Below are 24,513 nucleotides of genomic sequence, written 5' to 3'. Positions count from 1 at the left end.
ACTGGTAAAGTTATTCAGCTTACTAGGTATCAAAGGAGTAAGGTAATTTTTGTCACCACCAATTAAAAACTTCTACGAAACAGGACTGTTATAAAACAATTAAACCTTGCAAATGTGGTAGTCTCCAGGAAGAAAGTCCTGGAGGAAATTCTGCTTATTAAAATTGCAATTTTAGTTTCCATTAAAAGGAGAATAAGACAACAGAAGATGGGTTGGCAAGACAAATTATTTCTTAATGTCAGTTGAGCTTATTTCAAATGAGATAACATATCTACACCAGGTTGGGTTCAGCACAATTTCATCTCCTCAACTCATTTATCTAATTCAGTCATCTTGATTATAGCCTCATGGACTTCATTTTCAGAGAAAGAATTCCATAACAAACAGCCCACACAACATGCTGATTACTGAACAGTTAATTCTAATTAACTTGGGCATGACAAGAGAATTTCGATAGTCCTAGAATACAAATATAGTCTGCTTATACTAGACTAACTTATATAAAAAACCCACAGCACAGTCTCCAGACAGAACAAGAGAGTCAAAGAGATCTAATTTAAAAAAACAAATGAGAAAATTAAAATCACAAATAATTTATTCTTCTGTTAGAGTTGATACAGTTTTAAATAGCAACAAAGTACACAGTGGTGGAAAATTGGCACAGAACCTAAAAGCATTTCAGTCACAATAAGGCTGTCCATGCTTTATCTGTTCAAACTTGATGTCCATTTTCTACTGACCATGTTGAAAAAAGCCTTATTCAGACCTTAAAACACGCGCACACTCTCTTTCATACACACAGAGACACATTAAAATTTTTCCTTTTGGTTACAGTATGTTGAGAACAGTACATTTTGCTTTTTCAAATTTATGGCACCCCTTCTGTTTTGTTTCCAGTTGTAAGTGGGAAAAAACAATCCAATTATAAAGAATATACCTTATTCCCTGGGCACAGGCAACTGTGATGAAAATAGCAACTTACCTTTGGGCTAGATGTTTTCAGATTATGCTTAAATAATTGTGGTTATAAACTTCTCAATGCATGATTTCCTGCCCAATGCAAAATCCCTGAACTCAGCTCAAACAATCAGGCACAGGACAGTCTTAAGTATGATTAAATAGACCATGCTAATAAAACAGAGTGATCTTAAATGCAACCTCTATGCTTTTAATATAGATCAGAATAAACCTCATCAGCAAGCATTTTCCTAAACATCTCTGTGTTCTATTAACCAACATAAAAAAGGGGAAAACGTAAAAGTATTCCTTTATAAATGGCATTATTTCCAGTCAAGAAAAGTTGAAAGGAAGGTTTATAAAGTCTCCTGAACTATTCTTATTATAGAAACCAATTATCCTTCTCATGTTAAAAAATAAAATGCATCATTGTTGACTCTTCTTTGATATCACTTATAAAATGTTCTGATATTACTTACTAGTGATTAGTCAAACCAGGTAAAATCAAAACTTTCAGGTTCAGTTATTGCTGTTTTAGGAGAAGACTTACATGAAACTGTTAACCAAGATTCTTCAGATCCCACATGAAGTAATTCTTATTGCCTCACATTTTAAAACAGAATTATAAATGATCTTTTATAAAAAAGGTTTTTGTCCACAAAACTGGAAAGCTTTTTTAAAAAACGCCTTTTTACTCAAAACTGTACCACAGTGCCCCTGATTAGCTAAGAGAGGAAAGGGGTCTGAACGTCCTCTGAAGAACCCAGTGGTGGACACGTGGGAGCTTTGTCTCCCCCTCGCCTTCAGCTTCACAGAACCCCACGTTCAGACTAGCACAATCAAGCATCCAACGTGCTCCCATCCCCAGCAACAGAGGATCTGATTCTGTCCAGCACGTAGTGTACCGCCTTGCATATTCACCACATGAAATAAACATAATATACAAAATATTGCTGCTGTAAAAAGTGTACATTTCCCTCTTCCCCTTACAAAAGAATCTATGGAAAAGTATTAAATTCCCTTAACCTTCATAAACATACAAAGCTGTTCACACCTTTCAGTCTGTAACAGTCCGTTTGAAACGCAGTTCCGAAATCATTGCAAATTGGGTATGTCATTGTATTTTCTGTCCAATGTTGCCATCTAGAGTAGACATGTGAAATCAAGAGTATTTTTGAGCTACTAAAGCCTTTTTATAACTAAGCCACACAGGCTGCTTACGGATGAAACAGCCGCTTATCCACAAGGTTTTTCCAAAAACTAGATGGAATGGAAGGGTCTCTTCACAGGAAGGAGTCCACAGTGCTGAGGCGACAATATGGCTGCTAGCAGATTCTGGCTACTGGAATGGAAGTATCTTCATTGCTGGTAGTTTCCATACTGCCCCTGAAAGATAAATTTTAAAATGTAATGAGATGATCATTTGACCATAATAGTTTGCACAGAAAATCACAAGTCAGTCTTTATAGTGTCATATGGCAAAACCAGCTACTTTCAAAACATACAGAAATTGTTCTGTATTTAGGTATACAGTATCTCTGTAATTTTTTTCTGATATCACATTCAACTGCAAATGGATTTCCAAGTCTTTGAGCCTAGAACAGCACATAATGAGAATTTAAGTTTCTGGTGAATTTTGATGAACTGAAGTGATCAGGAATGAGTGAGAAGTTCTGGCTCTAAACTCTGCCATGGTGTATATCAGTGTATAAATTATATGCTAATATACAAAGTCTGTAACTGTTTGGATTATTATAATAACTTATGTATTAACACCAAGTTAGGATAAGTACCAAGGATGAAGAGATATCTGGGAGATAAGGGGCATAGAACCTTATAGCCTGTCTATAGAATTTGGGCCTTTCCCTGAGGCCAGTGAGGTATCAGCAGACATATTCAGGTAGGCAGCTGGTACATAAAATCAAAGAAAGACTGTTTATCTTTTGTTGCTTTTAATAAGGTAGGTTTGAAGGGCCTATAGGCTGACAGCAAGGGAAAGAAAATCAAGTATAGATATAAAACAGGTAATGAATGAAACAGTAACATTCTACAAGGGAGGTAAACAATGTCCAGTATACAACTGTTAAAGCAGGTTTTTAGAAAAGAGAAGGAAAATCTTTTTCTCCAAAAAGAAAGGTAGAAGAAAAGAGAGACCAGAAAAAATTTACTTTAATAAAATGTCTTAAATGTGTTTTAAAAAGATGCTCATAAAAGCACTTATTTTCCAAAAACAGTATTCACTGGGAGCTCATAATCAGCTGTTTCCTCTGGCTAAACATCCCCCTCTAAGTCCTATTAATTATTTTACATCAAGAAAGTATTCTAGAGTTGAAATCCTCCTATACCGTTAAGTAGTACCCTAAAAATTTACACTTCCATAGAAGCAGATATACTTGAAAATCTGCTGAATAGCACTATATCTGAGCAGATAATGCACTATAAATAGAATTAAGGTTTTAAAAATATTGAGGTATTTTACATAATTATATTCAGAACAATTTAAAGTCAGAGCTCATCTTAAAATATGTGTAGGGCTTCCAGGGTGGTCCAGTGGTTAAGAATCCAACTGCCAACGCAGGGACACGAGTTTGATCCCTGCTCTGGGAAGATCCCACATGCCAGGGAGCTAGTAAGCCCATGTGCCACAACTACTGAGCCCGTGCTCTGCAACAAGAGAAGCCCACACACCACAAAGAGCAGCCCCACTTGCCACAACTAGAGAAAACCCCACACAGCAATGAAGCCTCACACAGCCAAAAAATAAACAGGCCATTAAAAAAAACAACATTATAAAAAGAAATATTTATAGGTAGGATTTGCTAATAGGATGGGACATATATAAAACAACATTGGTAAAATGTTGATATTTGTTGCAGTTGGTTTGTGGGTATACAGGGATTCATGAGGTTCTTCCCTGCTGTTTTTGTTTAAAAATTCCTATATGCTCTGCTTAATCATTCAGTTGTGTTCAACTCTTTGCAATCCCATGTGTCCATGGTGATTCTCCAGGCAAGAATATTGGAGTGGGTTGGCGTGCCCTCCTCCAGGGCATCTTCCCAACCCAGAGATCAAACCCAGGTCTTCCGCACTGCAGGTGGATTCTTTACTGTCTGAGCCACCAGAGAAGCACAAAAACTCCTATAGTACAAAGTTTAAAATAAGAAATGCTTAGTGTACAGGAACTTGCTATTCAACTATAAAATTATCTAAATATTAAGTTTAAGTCCCAACTCTATTGTTAATTTTTTGAGATGCAGATTCTTCACCTATAAGGTGGGGACCATAACATATTCATCTCTGGATCTCATTTTTCTGTTTAAGGTTACACAAGTTCTACCTCATTTGTTTGCCAGGACACTCAAATAAGAGAGGACATGAAAAAGCACTTTCAAAAATTACAAAAAAATTAGAAATAAGCAAGTCTTAATGCTGGAAGGAAATGCTCTCCTAGTGAATGTGTATAATGAGATAGTAATGATGAAAGCAAGTGGCACATGTTATGAATGACGTGAATGCAGAAGAGAGGTAAAAACTGATGTGCTATATAAACAGAAGTTATAATCTATCTACTATAGTATGAATTAATGATAGGGACTAGGTCTTATCCATTCTTAGTCCCCAAGTATTGATGAGTGCCTGACACATAAGACTTCTTCAATAATGTATGGCAAATATGATATTCAAGCAATTACAAACGTTTACTGAGCAAATATTATATGCTCAGCACTGTAAGAAATTTTAAAAATGGGGAAAATCAGATTTACAAATAAAGTGTAGTTACAGAACAAGTTCTATAAGCATTCAGAAAGGAAAAGGTTAACACAACTAAAATTATTTTAAAAATATTTCACAGAGACTGTGTGCCTTAATAGTAAAATCTAAATAGCAGAGAAAAGAAAAAAGGGGCAATTCAAATAGCAGACATAGCTAAAGCAAAAGTGGAGAAAAAATGGTTAAAAAATGCTTAGGGAACTGGAGAATAAAAAAGAATGTACCATAATAAGGAGTAGAAGCTATTGATTATTTGGTAACACACAGCTTGAAGTAATAGATGTAAGAAGTCTGACTAATATCAATAATAGCTAACTGTTAATATATCTCAATAAGATCTTAATTACCATATGTCAAACACCATAATAAGTGCTTTGTGTTCATCTGTTACCTATGCAGTATACATATCTCCATTTTATAGATGAAGAAACTGAAGCCCTGAAAATTTAAGTAACTTGATCTAGACTTAATCACTTTGCTAGGATAAAATCAAATCACAAGCAAGCCCCCACAAATACTGTATATTTACAACCATTAGCAAATTCTAGGGTAAAAATAAGGGTTTTGCAGCCGGAAATCTATTTCTAGTTTTAACTCTCCTGCTTAACAGTTTCTTGGTCTTGAGGCCAGTTACCTACCTTCCCTTTCTTGATTTTCTCATCTGACAAGTGAGGATAATTATAATTCCTGCTTCAAAAAGTTATTCAAGAAGAAGAGCATGAAGATGTTCTGCACACAGCTGGTGTGGCTGGAGGCAGCCTGGTACAAGGAAGGGTCCAATCACTGGGTCTCTAGTTGACTACTCAGGACTTACCACCCAGCTCGACCACTTCTCACCTCTGTCATCTTGGGTCAATCACTTCTACTCTAAGCCTCAGCATAGCATCTCTCTCTTTGCCTCTTCAATTTTTCTTTTCCTTTTTTAAATTACAAAATTCCTCTGACTAGAGTAAAGAATGAATGGGAAAGGATGCAAGAAGATAGCATGGGAGAATCCTTCATCCGGTGATGAAGTTAGGACATATTAATGGTCTAAACAAAGATACGGCACTTTTAGAAGTGGATGGATACAAGAATGTTAGAGGAGACCAGGCTAACAAGATTCTGTCATTTACTAGATGGAGAGAGGGAGATGGAGAAAGACATAAGTACTACATGTGGCACATGGCTTTCTAACTTGGCAACAGTACCTGTCTCTGACAGACAACACTGAAAGGAGGAATGTGTGGCACAGAGATTATGAATGCTTTGGTTATATGAAACTGATATGCTATTTCTAACTGCAGATGACTACTAGGCGCCTGATGTTCAAAAGAGAAAGTCAGACTAGAAATAGAGACTTGACAGTCAACAGCACGATAAACTGAAACCCTGTGAGTAAATGAGATTTTCTAGAGAGTGTATGGTGTGAGAGTCCCTAGATTGAACAATAACTGAGTAATATAAACTATCTTTAAATTTCTCTTTTTCATTCACCTAATCCTAAAAAGGTCTTAAAATTACTGTCAGAATACTTTTTAGAGGTTTCTTTATTCTTATGATCACAATTCAGATTTAGGAAGTAATGGCCTTATATGTTCACTTACCACATTTACTGACTACTCAATGTGTTCCCTCCTGGAAGAAAAACTATGACAAACCTAGACAGCATATTAAAAAGCAGAGACACTACTTTGCCAACAAAGGTCCATACAGTCAAAACTATGGCTTTTCCAGTAGTCATGTAGGGATGTGAGAGTTGGACCATAAAGAAAGCTGAGCACCAAAGAACTAATGCTTCTGAATTCTGGTACTGGAGAAGACTCTTGAGAGTCCCTTGGACTGCAAAGAGATCAAACCAGTCAATCCTAAAGGAAATCAATCCTGAATATTCATTGGAGGGACTGATGCTGAAGCTGAAGCTCTAATACTCTGGCCACCTGATAAGAAGAGCTGACTCACTGAAAAAGACCCCGATGCTGGGCAAGATTGAAGGCAGGAGGAGAAGGGGACAACAAGAGGACAAGATGTCTGGATGGCATCACAAACTCAGTGGACATTGAGTCTGAGCAAGCTCCAGGAGACAGTGAAGGACGGGGAAGCCTGGTGTGCTGCAGTGCATGTGGTCACAAAGAGTTGGACACACCTGAGCAACTGAACAACACTAACAACAGCAACGTGTCCCACAGGCGGTGGAGACTCAACAGGGATAAAAACAGACATGGTGAAGTCTTTAAAGAACTGAGGGTCTAGGGAAGAGAGTATGATAATCAACAATAACTACATGTGTCACATGGAGATAAGTGCTATGCTAGAAATAAAAGCATCTAACATAGTATTTAATGAAACTTTGCTGCTAAGATCAGGAACCAAGCAGAGATGTCCCCTCACACCACTCTTCCTCAACACGGTACTGAAATTCCTAGCTTATGCAATTAGAAAAAGAAATAAAGATACACAAATTGGAAAAGAAGAAATAAAACTGTCTGTTTGCAGATGACATGACTGACTCGGGAGAAAATCCCAAAGAAGCAACAATAAAAAAAACCTCCTGAAACTAATAAGCAAGGTTGCAGGATACAAGGTTAAGACAGAAAATTCCCCTACACACTAGCAGCTGAGAGAGTCAACTGCTAGGCAGGTTGATAAGAAGTCCAGGGTCCCCGAGGAGGAGAGAGGGGTCTGGAATTCTCAAGAAGGAAAGGACAAACGTCTTTTTTTTCCCTCTATGTTCCTTAGTCTGAGTCATAAAACATTTTTTTCTTTAAGCCTGGAACTCTTTCTGTTGTTAACTTCTAATCCTATTATCTTAAAATGTAAACTGTGGGAGTGGGTCTGGTAAAATTTTTACAACTTGAGACATTCTTTTGATTTACTGTAATAACCAATTTAAAAAGTATATAACTCCCTTGCTAACACTAGTGAGGGGGCACTCTCTGCCCCCCTTCTGATGTCTGTGTCAGAAGCTTTCTCTGTCCCTTTTTATACTTTAATAAAACTCTGCTACACAAAAGCTCTTGAGTCATCAAGCCTGGTCTCTGGTCCTAAAGCTAAATGTTCTTCGGAGATCATGAATCTCACACCATTCACCCTAAGCTATCACAATGAGCAAGAGGAATTTGAAATTAAAAACAATACCATCTACATAAGAATTCTCCCCCACAAGTTAAACTCTTAGGTATAAATCTAATAAAATATACATAGAATTGCATCAGGAAAACTTAAAAAGTAATAAAAGAAATCAAAGAACTTAATAAATGTAGAGATGTTCCATGTTCATGGATAGCAAACCCAGTATTGTTGAGATATAGGAGTTCTTCTTAACTTGATCTAAAGATTCAACCCAATTCCAACCAAAATCTTAGCAAGTTACTTTTGGATACTGACAATGTAATTATAAAATATATATGGAATGGCAGAAGACCCAGAATAACCATAGAATACTGGAGGAGACAACAAAGACTGACAATGTTCAACTTCAAGACTTACTATCAAGCTACAGCAATTAAGACAATGTGATATTGGTAAAAGAACAGAAAAATAGATAGATGGAAGTGAATAGAGAGCCCAGAAACAGATCCACTTGGATACAGGCAACTGATCTTTGGCAAAGGAGCAAAGGTAATACAATAGTGCAAGGGTGGTCCCATTCAACAAATGGTGCTAGTTAACTGGACATCTGCATACAAAAAAGTGAATCCAGATACAAAGCTTAACAAGTAAGATTTTCTCAATTCAGAGAATTAACTTAAGTAAGAACTTGACCTCAATGTAAAATACAAAACTAATAAAGCTCCTAGAAGACAACATAAGAGAAAACACAGGTGACCTTGAGTTCTGCGGTGACTTTACAGATACAACATCAAAGGTGTGATCCATGAAAGAAATAACTGATAAACTGGACTCATTAAAATTAAAACTTTCTACCCTGAGAAAGACAATGTCAAAAAAATAAGAAAAGTCAAGAAGACAAAGCAGTTAAAAGACACATCTGATAACGACTGTTATCTAAACCATACAAAGAATTCTTACAACTCAACAGTAAGAAAATGAACAACTCTACTAAAAAATGGGCCAAAGACCTGAAAAGACACCTCACCAAAGAAGATATAAGGATAGCAAATGAGCACATGAAAGGATGTCTATGTAATATGTCATTGGAGAAATGCAAAATAAAACAACAATGAGATATGCCACACACCTATTAGAATTGCCAAAATTCTGAACACTGATAACATCAAATGCTGATGAGGGTGCAGAGTGACAAGAACTCCCATTCACTGCTGGTGAGAATGCAATACTCACATTGTGGTTGACCCACACCATTACCAAGATAAAAACCAAGCTCTCCTGTACGCCTTACAAGAGTCCTCCTAACCTGGCCCTAATTTATCTCTCCACCCTTTTGCCTCTTCCTCCCCACACTTCTGCTTTACTGAGCCACATAACTTAACACTAGTCATTCATGAGTGCACTTCTTTCTGACGAGAATACCCATCTGTTCTCTACAACAAGCTGGCTAATATCTTCTCAGCCCTGGGCTCCTACACTTATACTTCTCAAGAAACATATATCTGAGTTAAGAGCTTCCTTTCACAAAAATCTTGCCTTCCCTCATACAAGTACCTTCTCACACTACATCATATCATCTATTACTTGTCTGTATCCCACCTAGACTTAAGTTCACAAATGCAGAGTCCATATCGATCTAATTTTCCTAACATATTCCCATCTTGGCACACAAATGTTCCTCAAGAACCATTTGCTTAATGAATGATACAAGTTTAGGAGATTCAGAAACATGATGAGTCAGGAAGAAAATGATGAAGTTGAAGAAAATGGCAAGACACCCAGAGAGATGTTCTGTACACAGTTGAAAAAATGGAGCTGGAGTTGGGTTGAGAAGGGTGGGCTAAGGATACTGAAAATGTAAGACAGGAGGAATAGAGACTGAGAAAAACACCAAGCCAAGGACTGATAAAAGAAACTGATGGGGTAAAAGAAAGATGAGAAACAAGTAGAAAGTAGAAAAGGAATCACTGGAAATTAAGAGGAACAAAACAGTAGTCATGTAGAAGCTAAAAAAGACCAGTTAAGAATGAAGATAGGAACCTGAGTCAGATGCTAAAGCGAGGTCAAGGAAGATCGAGAGAGTTGCTCCATGGGCCGTAAGGACCAGGTCTGCTTCACTCATCCAGGACACAATAGTGTCCAGCACACACAGGAAATTAATAAAAATTTGTTGAATTATGGAGTAAATGACCACTTTTCAACAGCAATCCTGTGAATTAGAATGAGCCTAAATTATATCTGCTCAGGGATCTTGTCCTTAAATACTCACTAGTCAACACTTATTTTACAATTAAATAAAACTTTCCCTAATCCTGTGACTTAATCTTAGTACATTCTTTTTAATATTACTTATCTGTCCACATCCTTTTATTTTTCCCACCTAACTAAGAACTGTCAGTACAAGAGGGTTGTCCACTTGAGAGAGTGTTGACGAAAGAGCTGCTCATGCCTCAGCATCTAACCAGCATTGTATATGACTTGTTCCTCAAACCAGATTGTCTCTACTGGTCCTGTAACTCTAACATTAAAAAGTAATGTATTTTAGGCAGCTTAAGTGGTGAACAGATCAGATTCTCCTCACTGTAAAGACATTAAAGAAACCTGAAATCAATAAAAGAAAAAAAAAAAAAAAAAAAAAAACCCTGCCAATGTAATAAATCATCTTAATAATTTAGAGCATGTATGAGAAGATTCATAAAACAATGACCGTGGCACAGGATTATGAAGCCTGAGCAATTTACTGATGAAAAGAAGGTTTAAGAGAATACAGACATCATAGGATGAGATACACTTATACTTATCTGAAGGAAGTAGAAAGAAAGATAACAGGGGAGATAGAAAGATTATTAATATCTGACATAATGGATATGGGTATAGGAGGCAGCAGAGAAAGGTTATGAGTATGAACTGAAAGAGAAAGGACATCGTGGCTGCTAAGGAAGTGGAGTGAATATGCTGACATGAAGCTGGGAGCCAGGGAGAGCACTGACTCAGATGGACTCCACATTTCAACAGGTCAAGTCTTGAGTAGTCTTGAACAATAAACAGAAGGGAAATAAGAGAAATCAAGGGGTTTAGAATACAGAATAATGTTTGGAAGGGCTAAGGGAAGCATGCCTGCAGGGTAAAGACTAGAGAGAGACTACAAATGAATGAAAATGAATGAATGCTGGTGCCTGGAGAATGCCACGTTTTATATGCTACAGTAACCATGATTAACTGTGCTGCTGCTGCTGTTGCTAAGTCGTTTCAGTCGTGTCCAACTCTGTGCGACCCCATAGACGGCAGCCCACCAGGCTCCCCCATCCCTGGGATTCTCCAGGCAAGAACACTAGAGTGGGTTGCCATTTCCTTCTCCAATGCATGAAAGTGAAAAGTGAAAGTGAAGTCACTCAGTCGTGTTTGACTCTTAGCAAACTCATGAACTGCAGCCTACCAGGCTCCTCGGTCCATGGGATTTTCCAGGCAAGAGTACTGGAGTGGGGTGCCATTGACTGTGCTAGCATTCTATGAAAAAGACTCAAGAGAAAATTTTTTTTTGGTTAACTCATGTTATAAACAAAAGGAGGGAAAAATGAGTCACCAACTGAAAAATACTTAAGGTAATCAAGAGTGAGCACACAGTGGGGCAGCCACACAGCTGGCCAAGGAACTTACCTGGTCGTACCCATAAGGCCTCTGCTGTGGTGGCTGTGGGGGTCCAGGCTGTGCCGGTCTGTAACCCCCATACTGCTGACCTTGTCCCTGTGGGTAGTTAGGATACTGAGGACCTGGGCCACCCTGTGAAGGACCTGCAAAATAATTAACACAAATAAAACTCCAGAAGAAAATATAGCAAGTTCCTAGAATTCTAGAAAGGGTTTAGAATTAGATGTTACTATGTTCTCATTTTTAAACTCAAAAGAATAGTTTGCTATCTTGATTCTTCTCAAATGCTTAAATAAATTCCAAAATTTATAAGTAAAAATACTGTTAGGTTCAAGAGGAAGGGGACATAGGTATACTTACGGCTGATTCATGCTGACATTTGGCAGAAACCAATACAATATTATAGAGCAATTATCCTTCAATTAAAAATAAATTATAAAAAAATACTGTAAAGATACTACCATGTACCAAGATGCTTTGATTCAGTATAACTATTAAGCTATGTGTTAGCCATTAAAATTTCATATGTCAAAATGAGTAAGAGACTCGGGAGTTGTAAAGCATGTGATGTTAAGGAAACTCATCTGTATTTCCATTTGAAAGTTAACCAGTATAAGCAAGGGGGTGAAAGAAAAAAGCAAGAAGCAGATTCAGATTAAAATACTGAAGAAATTTCTAATTAAAGTTTGGAAATCAGTGATAGTCACAGCTGTATCACTCAATATTTACACTTGCAATCACTAGAAGAATCACAAAGAACGATTTTACACGTAAATTTCAGATTTACATTCACAACCACCAAAAGAAAGCTTTATGCTCTACACCGACAAGCACCGACAAACAGAAACTAAAGAAGACTTGAAAAGCCACAGACTGCATGTGAAAAAACACGATTCAGAAGTTACCCTCTGTGTACCCATCACCTTTAATACTTAACACATATAAGTGAATGATTTCAACGTCCAGAGAGAGACAAGGGACTAATTTGGCTTGCCAAACAAATATGTCTATTTCGTAAATCCTACTACTGTCTGTTGTTAGGAATGCTTTATAAAGCATACGCTGAAATGCTTTCCTGCTTAAATGTTTCAATCACAGCCATTCAAAACCTGTCATAGAAAACACTGATTATAGAGGAATGTCAAAGAGAATAAATTTTCCAGCTTAAATAAATTCCATCAGTCTTAAAAACATTCCACTCTTTTGACTATTTATCATGCACCCGATTATTAAAACTAAATTTTCTATTAGAATGAAGTTTGACAACTAAAACCTACAGATAAGCAAAGTGGGAACATTTCCATGAGGGTACCCAGTGTCAGACAGAAAAGCATTTAACCATTTAAACCCAAATTACTAGATTTCTTTTACTCTCTCTTTCCACTGAAAATACTTCTCTTAACTCAATAAACTTACCTGACTGATTTATGTAACATTTGTGGGCATTGAACACAATAAAACCAGAATACTCTATTTATTCAATGTACAAATGTCCAATGGTCATGAAATGGAAATGCCATTTGAGAGTAGTAAGAATATCCCTTCAAAAAGACAAGAAATACATGGAATATTTCTAAAGTCATATTTGGAATTAGGAAACCAGAACTGATCAATACCTAACTTCCAATACTTGACTGAAATTTCAGTGCTTATTTGTGAAGGTTCAAGAGAATTTTAGCCTGGTTCTGGTTTTCAGATTTGCTATCACAGGTGGAAAGAGGTGCCCATAACAGCAGAGTTTAAATCAATGAATAAAAATAGTAAGACGTTGTTGTTGTTCAGTCACTAAGTTAGGTCTGATTCTTTGTGGCCCCATAAACTGCAGCATGCCAGGTTCCTCTGTCCTCTACTATCTCCCAGGGTTTGCTCAAATTCATGTCCATTGAGTCAGTGATGGTATCTAACAATCTAATCTTCTGTTGCCCCCTTCTCTTTTTGCCTTCAATCTTTCCCAGCATCAGAGTCTTGTCTCATGAGTCAGCTCTTAGCATCAGGTGGCCAAAGTATTGGAGCTTCAGCATCAGTCCTTCCAATGAATATTCAGGGTTGATTTTTTAGGATTGACTGGTTTGATCTTGCAGTCCAAGGGACTCTCAAGAGTCATCTCCACTATACTGATTCTTCCAATCCATGAACATGGTATATTTCTCCATCTATTAGTGTCCTCTTTGATTTCTTTCACCAGTGTTTTATAGTTTTCTATATATAGGTCTTTAGTTTCTTTAGGTACATATATTCCTAAGTATTTTATTCTTTCCGTTGCAATGGTGAATGGAATTGTTTCCTTAATTTCTCTTTCTGTTTTCTCATTATTAGTGTATAGGAATGCAAGGGATTTCTGTGTGTTGATTTTATATCCTGCAACTTTACTATAGTCATTGATTAGTTCTAGTAATTTTCTGGTGGAGTCTTTAGGGTGTTCTATGTAGAGGATCATGTCATCTGCAAATAGTGAGAGTTTTACTTCTTCTTTTCCAATTTGGATTCCTTTTATTTCTTTTTCTGCTCTGACTGCTGTGGCCAAAACTTCCAAAACTATGTTGAATAGTAATGGTGAAAGTGGACACCCTTGTCTTGTTCCTGACTTTAGAGGAAATGCTTTCAATTTTTCACCATTGAGGATAATGTTTGCTGTGGGTTTGTCATATATAGCTTTTATGATGTTGAGGTATGTTCCTTCTATTCCTGCTTTCTGGAGAGTTTTTATCATAAATGGGTGTTGAATTTTGTCAAAGGCTTTCTCTGAATCTATTGAGATAATCATATGGTTTTTATTTTTCAATTTGTTAATGTGGTGTATTACATTTATTGATTTGTGGATATTGAAGAATCCTTGCATCCCTGGGATAAAGCCCACTTGGTCATGGCGTATGATCTTTTTAATGTGTTGTTGGATTCTGGTTGCTAGAATTTTGTTAAGGATTTTTGCATCTATGTTCATCAGTGATATTGGCCTGTAGTTTTCTTTTTTTGTGGGATCTTTGTCAGGTTTTGGTATTAGGGTGATGGTGGCCTCATAGAATGAGTTTGGAAGTTTACCTTCCTCTGCAATTTTCTGGAAGAGTTTGAGCAGGATAGGTGTTAGCTCTTCTCTAAATTTTTGGTAGAATTCAGCTGTGAAGCCATCTGGACCTGGGCTTTTGTTTGCTGGAAGATTTTTGATTGCAGTTTCAATTTCCGTGCTTGTGATGGGTCTGTTAAGATTTTCTATTTCTTCCTGGTCGAGTTTTGGAAAGTTGTATTTTTCTAAGAATTTGTCCATTTCTTCCACGTTGTCCATTTTATTGGCATATAATTGTTATGAGTATACTACCCAAAGCAATCTATAGATTCAATGCAATCCCTATCAAGCTACCAACAGTATTCTTCACAGAGCTAGAACAAATAATTTCACAATTTGTATGGAAATACAAAAAACCTCGAATAGCCAAAGCGATCTTGAGAAAAAAGAATGGAACTGGAGGAATCAACCCACCTGACTTCAGGCTCTACTACAAAGCCACAGTTATCAAGACAGTATGGTACTGGCACAAAGACAGAAATATAGATCAATGGAACAAAATAGAAAGCCCAGAGATAAATCCACGCACATATGGACACCTTATCTTTGACAAAGGAGGCAAGAATATACAATGGATTAAAGACAATCTCTTTAACAAGTGGTGCTGGGAAAACTGGTCAACCACTTGTAAAAGAATGAAACTAGAACACTTTCTAACACCATACACAAAAATAAACTCAAAATGGATTAAAGATCTAAACGTAAGACCAGAAACTATAAAACTCCTAGAGGAGAACATAGGCAAAACACTCTCTGACATACATCACAGTAGGATCCTCTATGACCCACCTCCCAGAATATCGGAAATAAAAGCAAAAACAAACAAATGGGACCTAATTAACCTTAAAAGCTTCTGCACATCAAAGGAAACTACCAGCAAGGTGAAAAGACAGCCTTCAGAATGGGAGAAAATAATAGCAAATGAAGCAACTGACAAACAACTAATCTCAAAAATATACAAGCAACTCCTCCAGCTCAACTCCAGAAAAATAAATGACCCAATCAAAAAATGGGCCAAAGAACTAAATAGACACTTCTCCAAAGAAGACATACAGATGGCTAACAAACACATGAAAAGATGCTCAACATCACTCATTATCAGAGAAATGCAAATCAAGACCACTATGAGGTACCATTTCACACCAGTCAGAATGGCTGCGATCCAAAACTCTAAAAATAATAAATGTTGGAGAGGGTGTGGAGGAAAGGGAACCCTCTTACACTGTTGGTGGGAATGCAAACTAGTACAGCCACTATGGAGAACAGTGTGGAGATTCCTTAAAAAACTGGAAATAGAACTGCCTTATGATCCAGCAATCCCACTGCTGGGCATACACACTGAGGAAACCAGAAGGGAAAGAGACACGTGTACCCCAATGTTCATCGCAGCACTGTTTATAATAGCCAGGACATGGAAGCAACCTAGATGTCCATCAGCAGATGAATGGATAAGAAAGCTGTGGTACATATACACAATGGGGTATTACTCAGCCATTAAAAAGAATACATTTGAATCAGTTGAATGAGGTGGATGAAACTGGAGCCTATTATACAGAGCGAAGTAAGCCAGAAGGAAAAACACCAATACAGTATACTAACGCATATATATGGAATTTAGAAAGATGATAACAATAACCCTGTGTACGAGACAGCAAAAGTGACGCTGATGTATGGAACAGTCTTATGGACTCTGTGGGAGAGGGAGAGGGTGGGAAGATTTGGGAGAATGGCATTGAAACATGTAAAATATCATGTATGAAACGAGATGCCAGTCCAGGTTCAATGCACGATACTGGATGCTTGGGGCTGGTGCACTGGGAGGACCTGGAGGGATGGTATGGGGAGGGAGGAGGGAGGAGGGTTCAGGAGGGGGAGCACATGTATACCTGTGATGGATTCATTTTGATGTTTGGCAAAACTAATACATTTATGTAAAGTTTAAAAATAAAATAAAATTAAAAAAAGAAAATGAAAAAAAAAAAAAAGAGTCATCTCCAGCACCACAGTTCGAAAGCATCAATTTTTCGGTGCTCAGCCTTCTTTACGGTCCAACTCTCACATCTGTACACAACTACTGGAAAAACGTTATTTTCAACTATACGGACCTTTGTCGGCAAAGTGATATCTCTGCTTTTTTAATACACTGTCTAGGTTTGTCATAGCTTTCCTTCTAAGGAGCAAGTATATTTTAATTTCATGGTTGCAGTCACTGTTTGCAGTGATTTTGGAGCCTAAGAAAATAAAATCCGTCACTGCTTCTACTTTTCCCCTTCTATTTGTCATGAAGTGATGGGACCTGATGCCATGATCTTGGTTTTTTTAAATGTTGAGTTTCAAGTCAACTTTTCATTCTCCTCTTTCATCCTCATTAAGAAGCTTTTTAGTTCTTCTTCACTTTCTGCCATTAGAGTGGTATCATCAGCGTATCTGAGGTCGTTGATCTTTCTCCTGGCAATCTTGATTCCAGCTTGATTCATCTAGTCCTACATTTTGCATATGAGTTAAATAAGCAGAGTGATAATATACAGCCTTGACATACTCCTTTCCCAATTTTGAACAGGTCATTCTATGTCCAGTTCTAACTGTTGCTTCTTGACCCACATACAGGTTTCTCAGGAGACAACTAAGGTGATCTGGCATTCTCATCTCTTTTAAAAATTTTCCACAGTTTGTTACGATCCACAAAAGGCTTCAGCATAGTCAATGAAGCAGAAGTAGACGATTTTCTGGAATTCTCTTGCTTTCTCCATGATCGAACAAATGTTGACAATTTGATCTCTGGTTCCTCTGCCTCTTTGAAAACCATCTTGTGCATCTGGAAGTTCTCAGTTCACATACAGCTGAAGCTTAGCTTGAAGAATTTTGCGCATATCCTTGCTAGAATGTGAAATGAGCACAACTGTGTGATAGTTTGGACATTCTTTGGCAATGGAATGAAAATTGACCTTTTCTAATCTGTGGCTACTGCTGAGTTTTTCAAAGTTGCTGACATATTGAGTGCAGCATTTTAACAGCATCATCTTTTAAGATTTTAAATAGCTCAGCTGGAATTTCATCACCTCCACTAGCTTTGTTCATAGTAATGCTTTATAAGGCTCGCTTGACTTCACACTCCAGGATGGCTCTAGGTGAGTGACCACACGATTGTAGCTACCTGGGTAATTAAGACCTTTTTTGTATAATTCTTCTGTGTTCTTGCTACCTCTTCTTAGTCTCTTCTGCTTCTGTTAGGTCCTTAGCACTTCTGTCCTTTATCATGTGCATCCCTGCATAAATGTCCTGTTAGCTCCAATTTTCTTGAAAAGAACCCTAGTCTTTCCCCTTCAATTATTTTCCTTTATTTCTCTGCATTGTTCATTTAAGAAGGGCTTCTAATCTCTCTTTGCTACTCTCTGGAACTCTGCATTCAGTTGAGTATATGTTTCCCTTTCTGCCTTGCCTTTCACTTCTCTTCCTTCCTCAGCTATCTTTACAGCATCCTCAGACAACTACTTTGCCTTCTTGCATTTCTTTTTCTTGGGGATGGTTTTCGTCACTGCCTCTTGTACAACATTATAAACCTCTGTCTATAGCTCTTCAGATACTCTATCAGATCTAATCCCTTGAATTGATTTGTCACCTCCACTGTATAATCATAAGGGATTTGATTGAGGTCATACCTGAATGGCCTGGTGGTTTCCCCTACTTTCTTCAATTTAAGCCTGAATTTTGCAATAGGGAGCTAGCTCATGATCTGAGCCACAGTCATTTAGACATACTGATGTAAAAAAAGAGACCCTGTTAGCAAAAGATGATATCTAATTAAGCAGCTGTATCTCCTATCATAGGAACCATATTTTCCTATATCTCAAGTAGTCATAGATAATTAAGACTGATATTTAAGACTGAGATATCAGGTCTGTATCATTCCCCACTCCCTATCTAATAGATAGCCAACTAGTAAATACTACAGTGAGAATATAATAAGAAAAGATGGCTATACTTCCTCCAAATTCTGTAAGATACATACCTGCAATAAACATACCCCTATGGAAGTGTACACAGCTATTTTAATAGGGCATGACAAAAACATTTTCTCTAGGCATTCCAAATGGACCTCTTTGAACCCTAAAACATGTTACTTTTCATGGTAACAGTCATTAGTTTTGGAAACGAATTTGCCAAGCAGATTATGTAGATACTGTTAGTAATCACCCAACTCATCAGTTTTCTAAGCACATGCAAAGCTACTGGCTGGTCATGAACGTCAAACAGGTTTAGGAATTGATTAATTAATGAATTCATTTCAAATTACTTTCTATACCTTACCTGTGGTCAATGAGCCATCTCCAGTTTATGCTTTTTCTTAAACAGACTACTAGTTTGAAGAACATTTTAAAGAGACACTCCATGAGTAGACTGAGCTAAAGCTGTGAATTTTCAAATGAACATTAAATATCCACTTCCACATTTTGCAGGGGGGACAAAGTTAAAGCTGCTGGAAGCGATTACCGTAGCCCTGCTGCTGTCCTGGGTAGCCTTGCTGCCCTGGGTACTGCTGCTGGGGTGGGTAGCCCTGCTGGGGAGGTGGTCCTTGGTAGGCATCTTGCTGTTGGCCATACTGCGAATTTCCTACATGATAATTGGAGAAGAGGACAAAAAGAAAATACTGAGGAGTTTGCTTAATTAACTTTTTTCCTCTAAGATGCATAGCCAACAACACAAGAACAAAATGAAATGCTATATTGATTTTTTAAAGTTAACAAAACAAAGAAAAAACTCAAACCAAACAGAAGGATTTCGGCCAAACAAACTGCAGTTAAAGCCAATTTTGCAAGGTTGAACTGCAGCATTTTCAGCGTCTCTGCCATACGAGCATTACATTTACTGGAACATCACAGTCATAAGATCATGACTATGCTAAATAAAATAAAAAAGACAAAAATTAAAGACAGCTACAAGAGCACACACTAGCTACACAAGATCAGCAAGCTGTTTCCTAGAGGCACTAAACTTATATGTAAAATTATACATATGTGAACACACAACAAGAAAAAAAATTGGATTGATGGATTTATGTTCAAATAGAAAATTTCCACTGAGGAAAAAAATTATTTTAAAATGTTTTAGTCTTTTTATGGTTGTTAGAAATGGCAAGTCATGGTTATACATTTTAAATATTTGTAAGAAAATTATTCTGATTGTTCTAGGCTCCCTGGAACTTTCAAGACAGCCAGCAACTAGTATTCTACGAGAGCTTTGCGTGGGTAGAAGTTGTCTTATGCAAGAATTTTTGTTCCTGTAGAAGGGGATATATATATGTGTATGTGTGTGAAGGTATATAGATACCTCCTTCGTAGTAATGTTGTGAGGAATCCTCATAAGGCCTATCGTAGCCTTGTTCAGGATACGACGGTTGCTGATAACCGTAATCATTATGACCTACATCAATTCGACAAGAGACAGGAAGAAACGTTAATGGCCACTGAGTGAAAACCCTAAATATATTTATACTTTCAGATAAAACTGAAAAAAAAAGAAAAAGAAATGGAAATACATAAAAAATTTCATTGCATTAGCCAAATATTTACCAAATGTGATTGCTTTCATATTGAGATAACGTGCAATTTTCTTTTTAAAGCAAAAAACAGTTTTAGAAACATTACACTTAGTCTTAACTCTGATAATCCTCATCAAGGAGGGGAAAAAAAACTTTATCTTTTATTTTTTTAAAAAAAGAAAAGGAAAGCATTTAGGCCTTTCACATGTAAATAACCTGAATTAAATTAGAATGAGCAAAGGAGGCAATTATCATATTTTGTCAAACACCTGTTCTGCTGGTCGCCAATTCCACAGCATATGCTAAAACAACGCAAAATGTAAAAGAACTCCGTAAGTTTTTTTCCCCCTAAAAGAAACTTAAATATTTCACATTCTGTATTAACTTCCTTGAAGTATTTGTATCTCAAAGTATTTTCAGATGCAAAAACATATTGCTTAATGCTGCCATTCTGGGAGTCTTTAGAAAATATTTCTAGAGTATCATAAACATACACCTTCAAAAATTAATACCGTGTTAATTGCCAGAGCACGTCTTTCATTTTAAGGCACAGTAAGTTACACCTGCAAGATGACTAGGCTTAGTCCTTTTTTTTTTTCCAAAGTAAGAATTTCATTTTTATTTGTTTGTGCACGTAGTTTTTACAGAAACTCTTACTAGGCTTAGTCCTTTTAACTTAGTTGCCCAAAGAAACTGCAGGAAAAAACCTTTCAGTTAGCTAAAATCTGAACTAAATTTTAGAAGAATACCTAATTCAGGAAGGAGGAATATAGTTATGAATAAAGATAATACTCATAGCTCTAGTATTCCAATGTTTCCAAACCACCTCCTAAATATCTACATTATAGATTGGCAACCTATGGCCTGCAGTCTAAATACAGCCAGTGGCTTAATTTGCAAATTAAGTTTCACTGGAACAGTCATACCCATTCATATTTTCTATAGCTGTTTTCATGCTACCGCAAGAGTTTAGTAGTTGAGACCAAGACCATAGGACTTGCAAAGACTAAAATATTTACTCCCTGGCCCTTTACAGAAAAAAGTTTGCTGGTCCTTAATCTACATATTTACTGGAATAAGTATCTAAATCTAGTAAGAAAACATTCAATGCTGTTTAAGAAAATTAACTGTTGCTAAAAATGAAATACTCTATGTAAATACTGGACAAATATATTAATATACATTTATGTAAAAATGATATATGGCTTAAATTTTTTAATTCCATTGTACAATAAAAGAATTATTTATAGCAACCTTAAAGTTCTGCTATTTACAAAGAAAACATCTATTTTGAATAGAAAGTTTGTATTTGTAACAATATAAATATACCTATAGTATATAAATGTAACTAAAGTTTTTCAAGGAAAAAAAAGTTAAAACAATGTCTACATGTGAAAGGAAAACAAAAAACCTCCAACATTCTAAATAACTGAGGGCAAGTAAAACATTTTTTAAAAAATATTTTCTAACCAAAATTATCCTTATGTATCACTACCACTAAGAAACATATTTTGTGTGCAAAATTCTATAGGGAGTGTTTGTTCTGCCTATACAAGCAGAATCTCTGCAGGAAAAAAACAATGTCCATATAATGCTTGTGATTTACACTCTGACACAAAGTGGCAGACAATATGGTTTTTAGATACACCAGTCATATCCTCCTGCTAGTGTACATTAGCTTCTAGTCAAATGGTCTCAACATTTCAGCTTCAAGTTCTTAGTTTCTCCAAGTTTCTCTGTTAAGTAGTTTTACCTAATTATATCAAGGGAGCTTAATATAAATGAAGATTTTGGCAAATCCTTCCAACAAGGCAGATCACTTTGTAATGTGAACAGCTACCCCTATCTGATCAATTTTATGTGTCTGGATTATTTTTGCTTCAATATTGTATCATAAAATTTTCAAGCATACAGGTAAACAAAGAACTGTATGATGAAAGTCTACTTGTATGCTTGGCTAACTACTGAACACAGTACATCTTTTACTGACCATTTTTTCACAAGCCACCTTCTCGTTAAAAAATAAAATTACCATTAAACTAAATAACTAGAGTTAAAATCTGATTTTCAAATGCCTTTCTATTCTACTAACTCTATATAAACAGCTATATTATGGATATAATTTAGCCTCCAAAATTTTTCTCAAATGCAAATGATAACTAACATATATAAACCATAGTTCTTTGAGACATATGTAATATTAACTAACAGTATAAAATTTGGTAGAATACTCAAGAACTATATTCTTTGTATTTATACAATGAATAAAAGTAAATCAACAGTTGAACTTTATGGTGTATGAATTACCTCAACAAAGCTGTTTTTTTTAAAAAGCAAATCAGTAACACTTGCTTTGGTTCAAATGAACAATTCCAAATATAAAAGGATCTTCTTTTACATAAGATAGGATTTCAATGATAGAACATGTTGCCTGACAATACAAATATGGAATAACCAAGCAAAATATACTTTAAAATAGATTATAAATTAACGCCACGATTGATGCTTTAGATTACCGATGTGTTTCTAAATTTGGAAGAAACACAGTGTTAGTTTTTTCGTTCTCATTACAACATTTTGAATAGCTAGCTACATTAATACTGGGCAGGGACAGAAAATGGGAAAGTTAACATTAGGAGAGATTACCATCAGGGTAATACTGCTGGTTCATGCCTTCTGGAGGACCTTGTCCACCATGACTGTATTGTTCCCCATAATAGTCTTCCTGGCCTGAGTACTGCTGTGGTGGGCCTGAAAAACCACAACCAGTCAAGATGTAAACAGTTTGTTCTCTGGGTCATCAAAGGCATTCCGTCTAATCTGATGTTAGGACAGATTATTTCTCAGCCGTAGATTCCCCTCCCATGCTTTGGCATCTCAGACACTTCTGACTTTTCTTACACACACACATATATAAACAAACAGCAACAACACATACCACATTTCACAGAAATCAATGTTAAGACCATACATGCAATATCAAACAACAGCAACTCAAAAAACACAAACACTACCTTTCTAAAAAGAGATTCAAACTGGCAGAAAATTAATTTCCTTTCTGGTATTAGAGCAGTTTGAAACAAATTACGGTTTGTTTCTGATCATACATTTAGTAATTTCTCAAAAATAAAATATTTTCTGCTGTAAATTAGTGAGCTTATGATAATAATTTGATGACATAACTTTTTCCCAGAAAAGAATAAATAAAACCATAAACCAGGGAGTTCATATCCACTTTTCGTGACCCTCTGTACATAGTATACCCATTACCTTTTAAGAAAAATAATAAAATATAATTTTCAAAATCAAGAAAGAAAAGGCTCTAACTTTGCCTATATGAAAAGTTTGTTAAAATGGAAAGCCTTTCGAGCACTGTGAGAATTTTTCCCCGTGGAGCCGTACCCTGTTGAGGTGGTCTATAGGGAGGGATCTGCCTCTGACCCAGCATATGATTGCCTTGGTTAACTTGACTCATCATTCCCATTGGTGGCTGCTGGCCTTGGTAATGCTGCCCACCTCCCTGGGGCATGTTGTACTGTTGAGAAGGAGGCTGCTGGTGCATCACTGGACCTGAAAACAGACAAAACATTACACACATAATTGCTGGCATTTAACTTAAACATCTTAAAAGAAATACAAACTTCTTTTATTGTCATATAGTCCCTAAACTAGGTAATTTATTGGAAGATAAACTGACTTCAAGTAATACAAGCAAATCTTTGAACTACAGTTCACGTGCCTAAAATAACCTGCAAACTAGGGAAAACAAGTGATCCACCGTAGCTGATTTGAATTCCACTGGAGGAATATTGTAGCAATTTCTTAAAAAACAGAGTGGTTACAATATATGACCTTCCCAAATGCATACATGTTTCATTATGTACTATATAATATTTATCCAGACAACCTTTCCAGAAAACACAGAATCTTATGCTACATAAGAAAATATCTCAAAACAAAGAAAACCACAAAAATCACACAGCAAATGAGTACTTAAACAGAGGGAAAGAAATCTAATTCCTGGGTATGTCTTTTTCCTTTTTCAATGCCCAATCATTATGTAACAATAGGGAATCTACAAACACATGTATAAATGTACTACTTGTATCAGTGGAACTTCATACACAATTTTAAAACAAAAACCTAAGGGTCTTCTATTTTTCAACTTTGTGAGTATGTGTGTTCAGTCACGTCTGACTCTTTGTGACGCCATGGACTGCAGTCTGCCGGGCTCCTCTGTCTATGGGATTTTCCAGGCAAAAACACTAGAGCAGGTTGCCATTTCCTTCTCCAGGGGATCTACCGGACCCAGGGACCGAACTCTTTTATCTCTTGTGTCTCCTTCACTGGCAGGATGGTTCTTTACCAGTTGAGCCACTAGGAAGTTTTTTCAACTCTAAGATTTATAAACTATAACGGTCTTCCTAAAATCAAAGGCTATAAAATGCTTAATAACCTCTAACACAGTCAAAAAATACCTAGGCAG

The 24,513-nt window shown here is 36.5% G+C and overlaps 1 protein-coding gene across 6 annotated transcripts in view; it reads right to left on the bottom strand.

Moving 5' to 3' along the window:
- Positions 1-577: 577 nt before the first annotated feature.
- Positions 578-24,513, bottom strand: part of SS18 (SS18 subunit of BAF chromatin remodeling complex) — a 76,403-nt gene continuing 52,467 nt past the window's right edge. For 4 of the 6 annotated variants that reach the window (XM_070778793.1, XM_019986788.2, XM_019986787.2 and 1 more), the window contains exons 6-11: positions 23,430-23,597; positions 22,674-22,778; positions 19,817-19,909; positions 18,980-19,099; positions 11,437-11,570; positions 578-2,343 (exon numbers count right to left, since the gene is read on the bottom strand). In XM_070778793.1, the coding sequence (XP_070634894.1) occupies positions 2,317-2,343; positions 11,437-11,570; positions 18,980-19,099; positions 19,817-19,909; positions 22,674-22,778; positions 23,430-23,597 (647 nt within the window). In that variant the 3' untranslated portion in view covers positions 578-2,316. The remainder of the gene's footprint in view (positions 2,344-11,436; positions 11,571-18,979; positions 19,100-19,816; positions 19,910-22,673; positions 22,779-23,429; positions 23,598-24,513) is intronic. The other 2 variants (XM_019986789.2, XM_070778795.1) reach the window with 2 other exon arrangements.

Source organism: Bos indicus, chromosome 24, assembly GCF_029378745.1.
Source record: "Bos indicus isolate NIAB-ARS_2022 breed Sahiwal x Tharparkar chromosome 24, NIAB-ARS_B.indTharparkar_mat_pri_1.0, whole genome shotgun sequence".
In the NCBI taxonomy this organism is placed as follows: Eukaryota; Metazoa; Chordata; class Mammalia; order Artiodactyla; family Bovidae; genus Bos; species Bos indicus.
The sequence above is the reverse complement of the archived record's forward strand: the minus strand, read 5'-3'. Positions and strand labels throughout refer to the sequence as shown.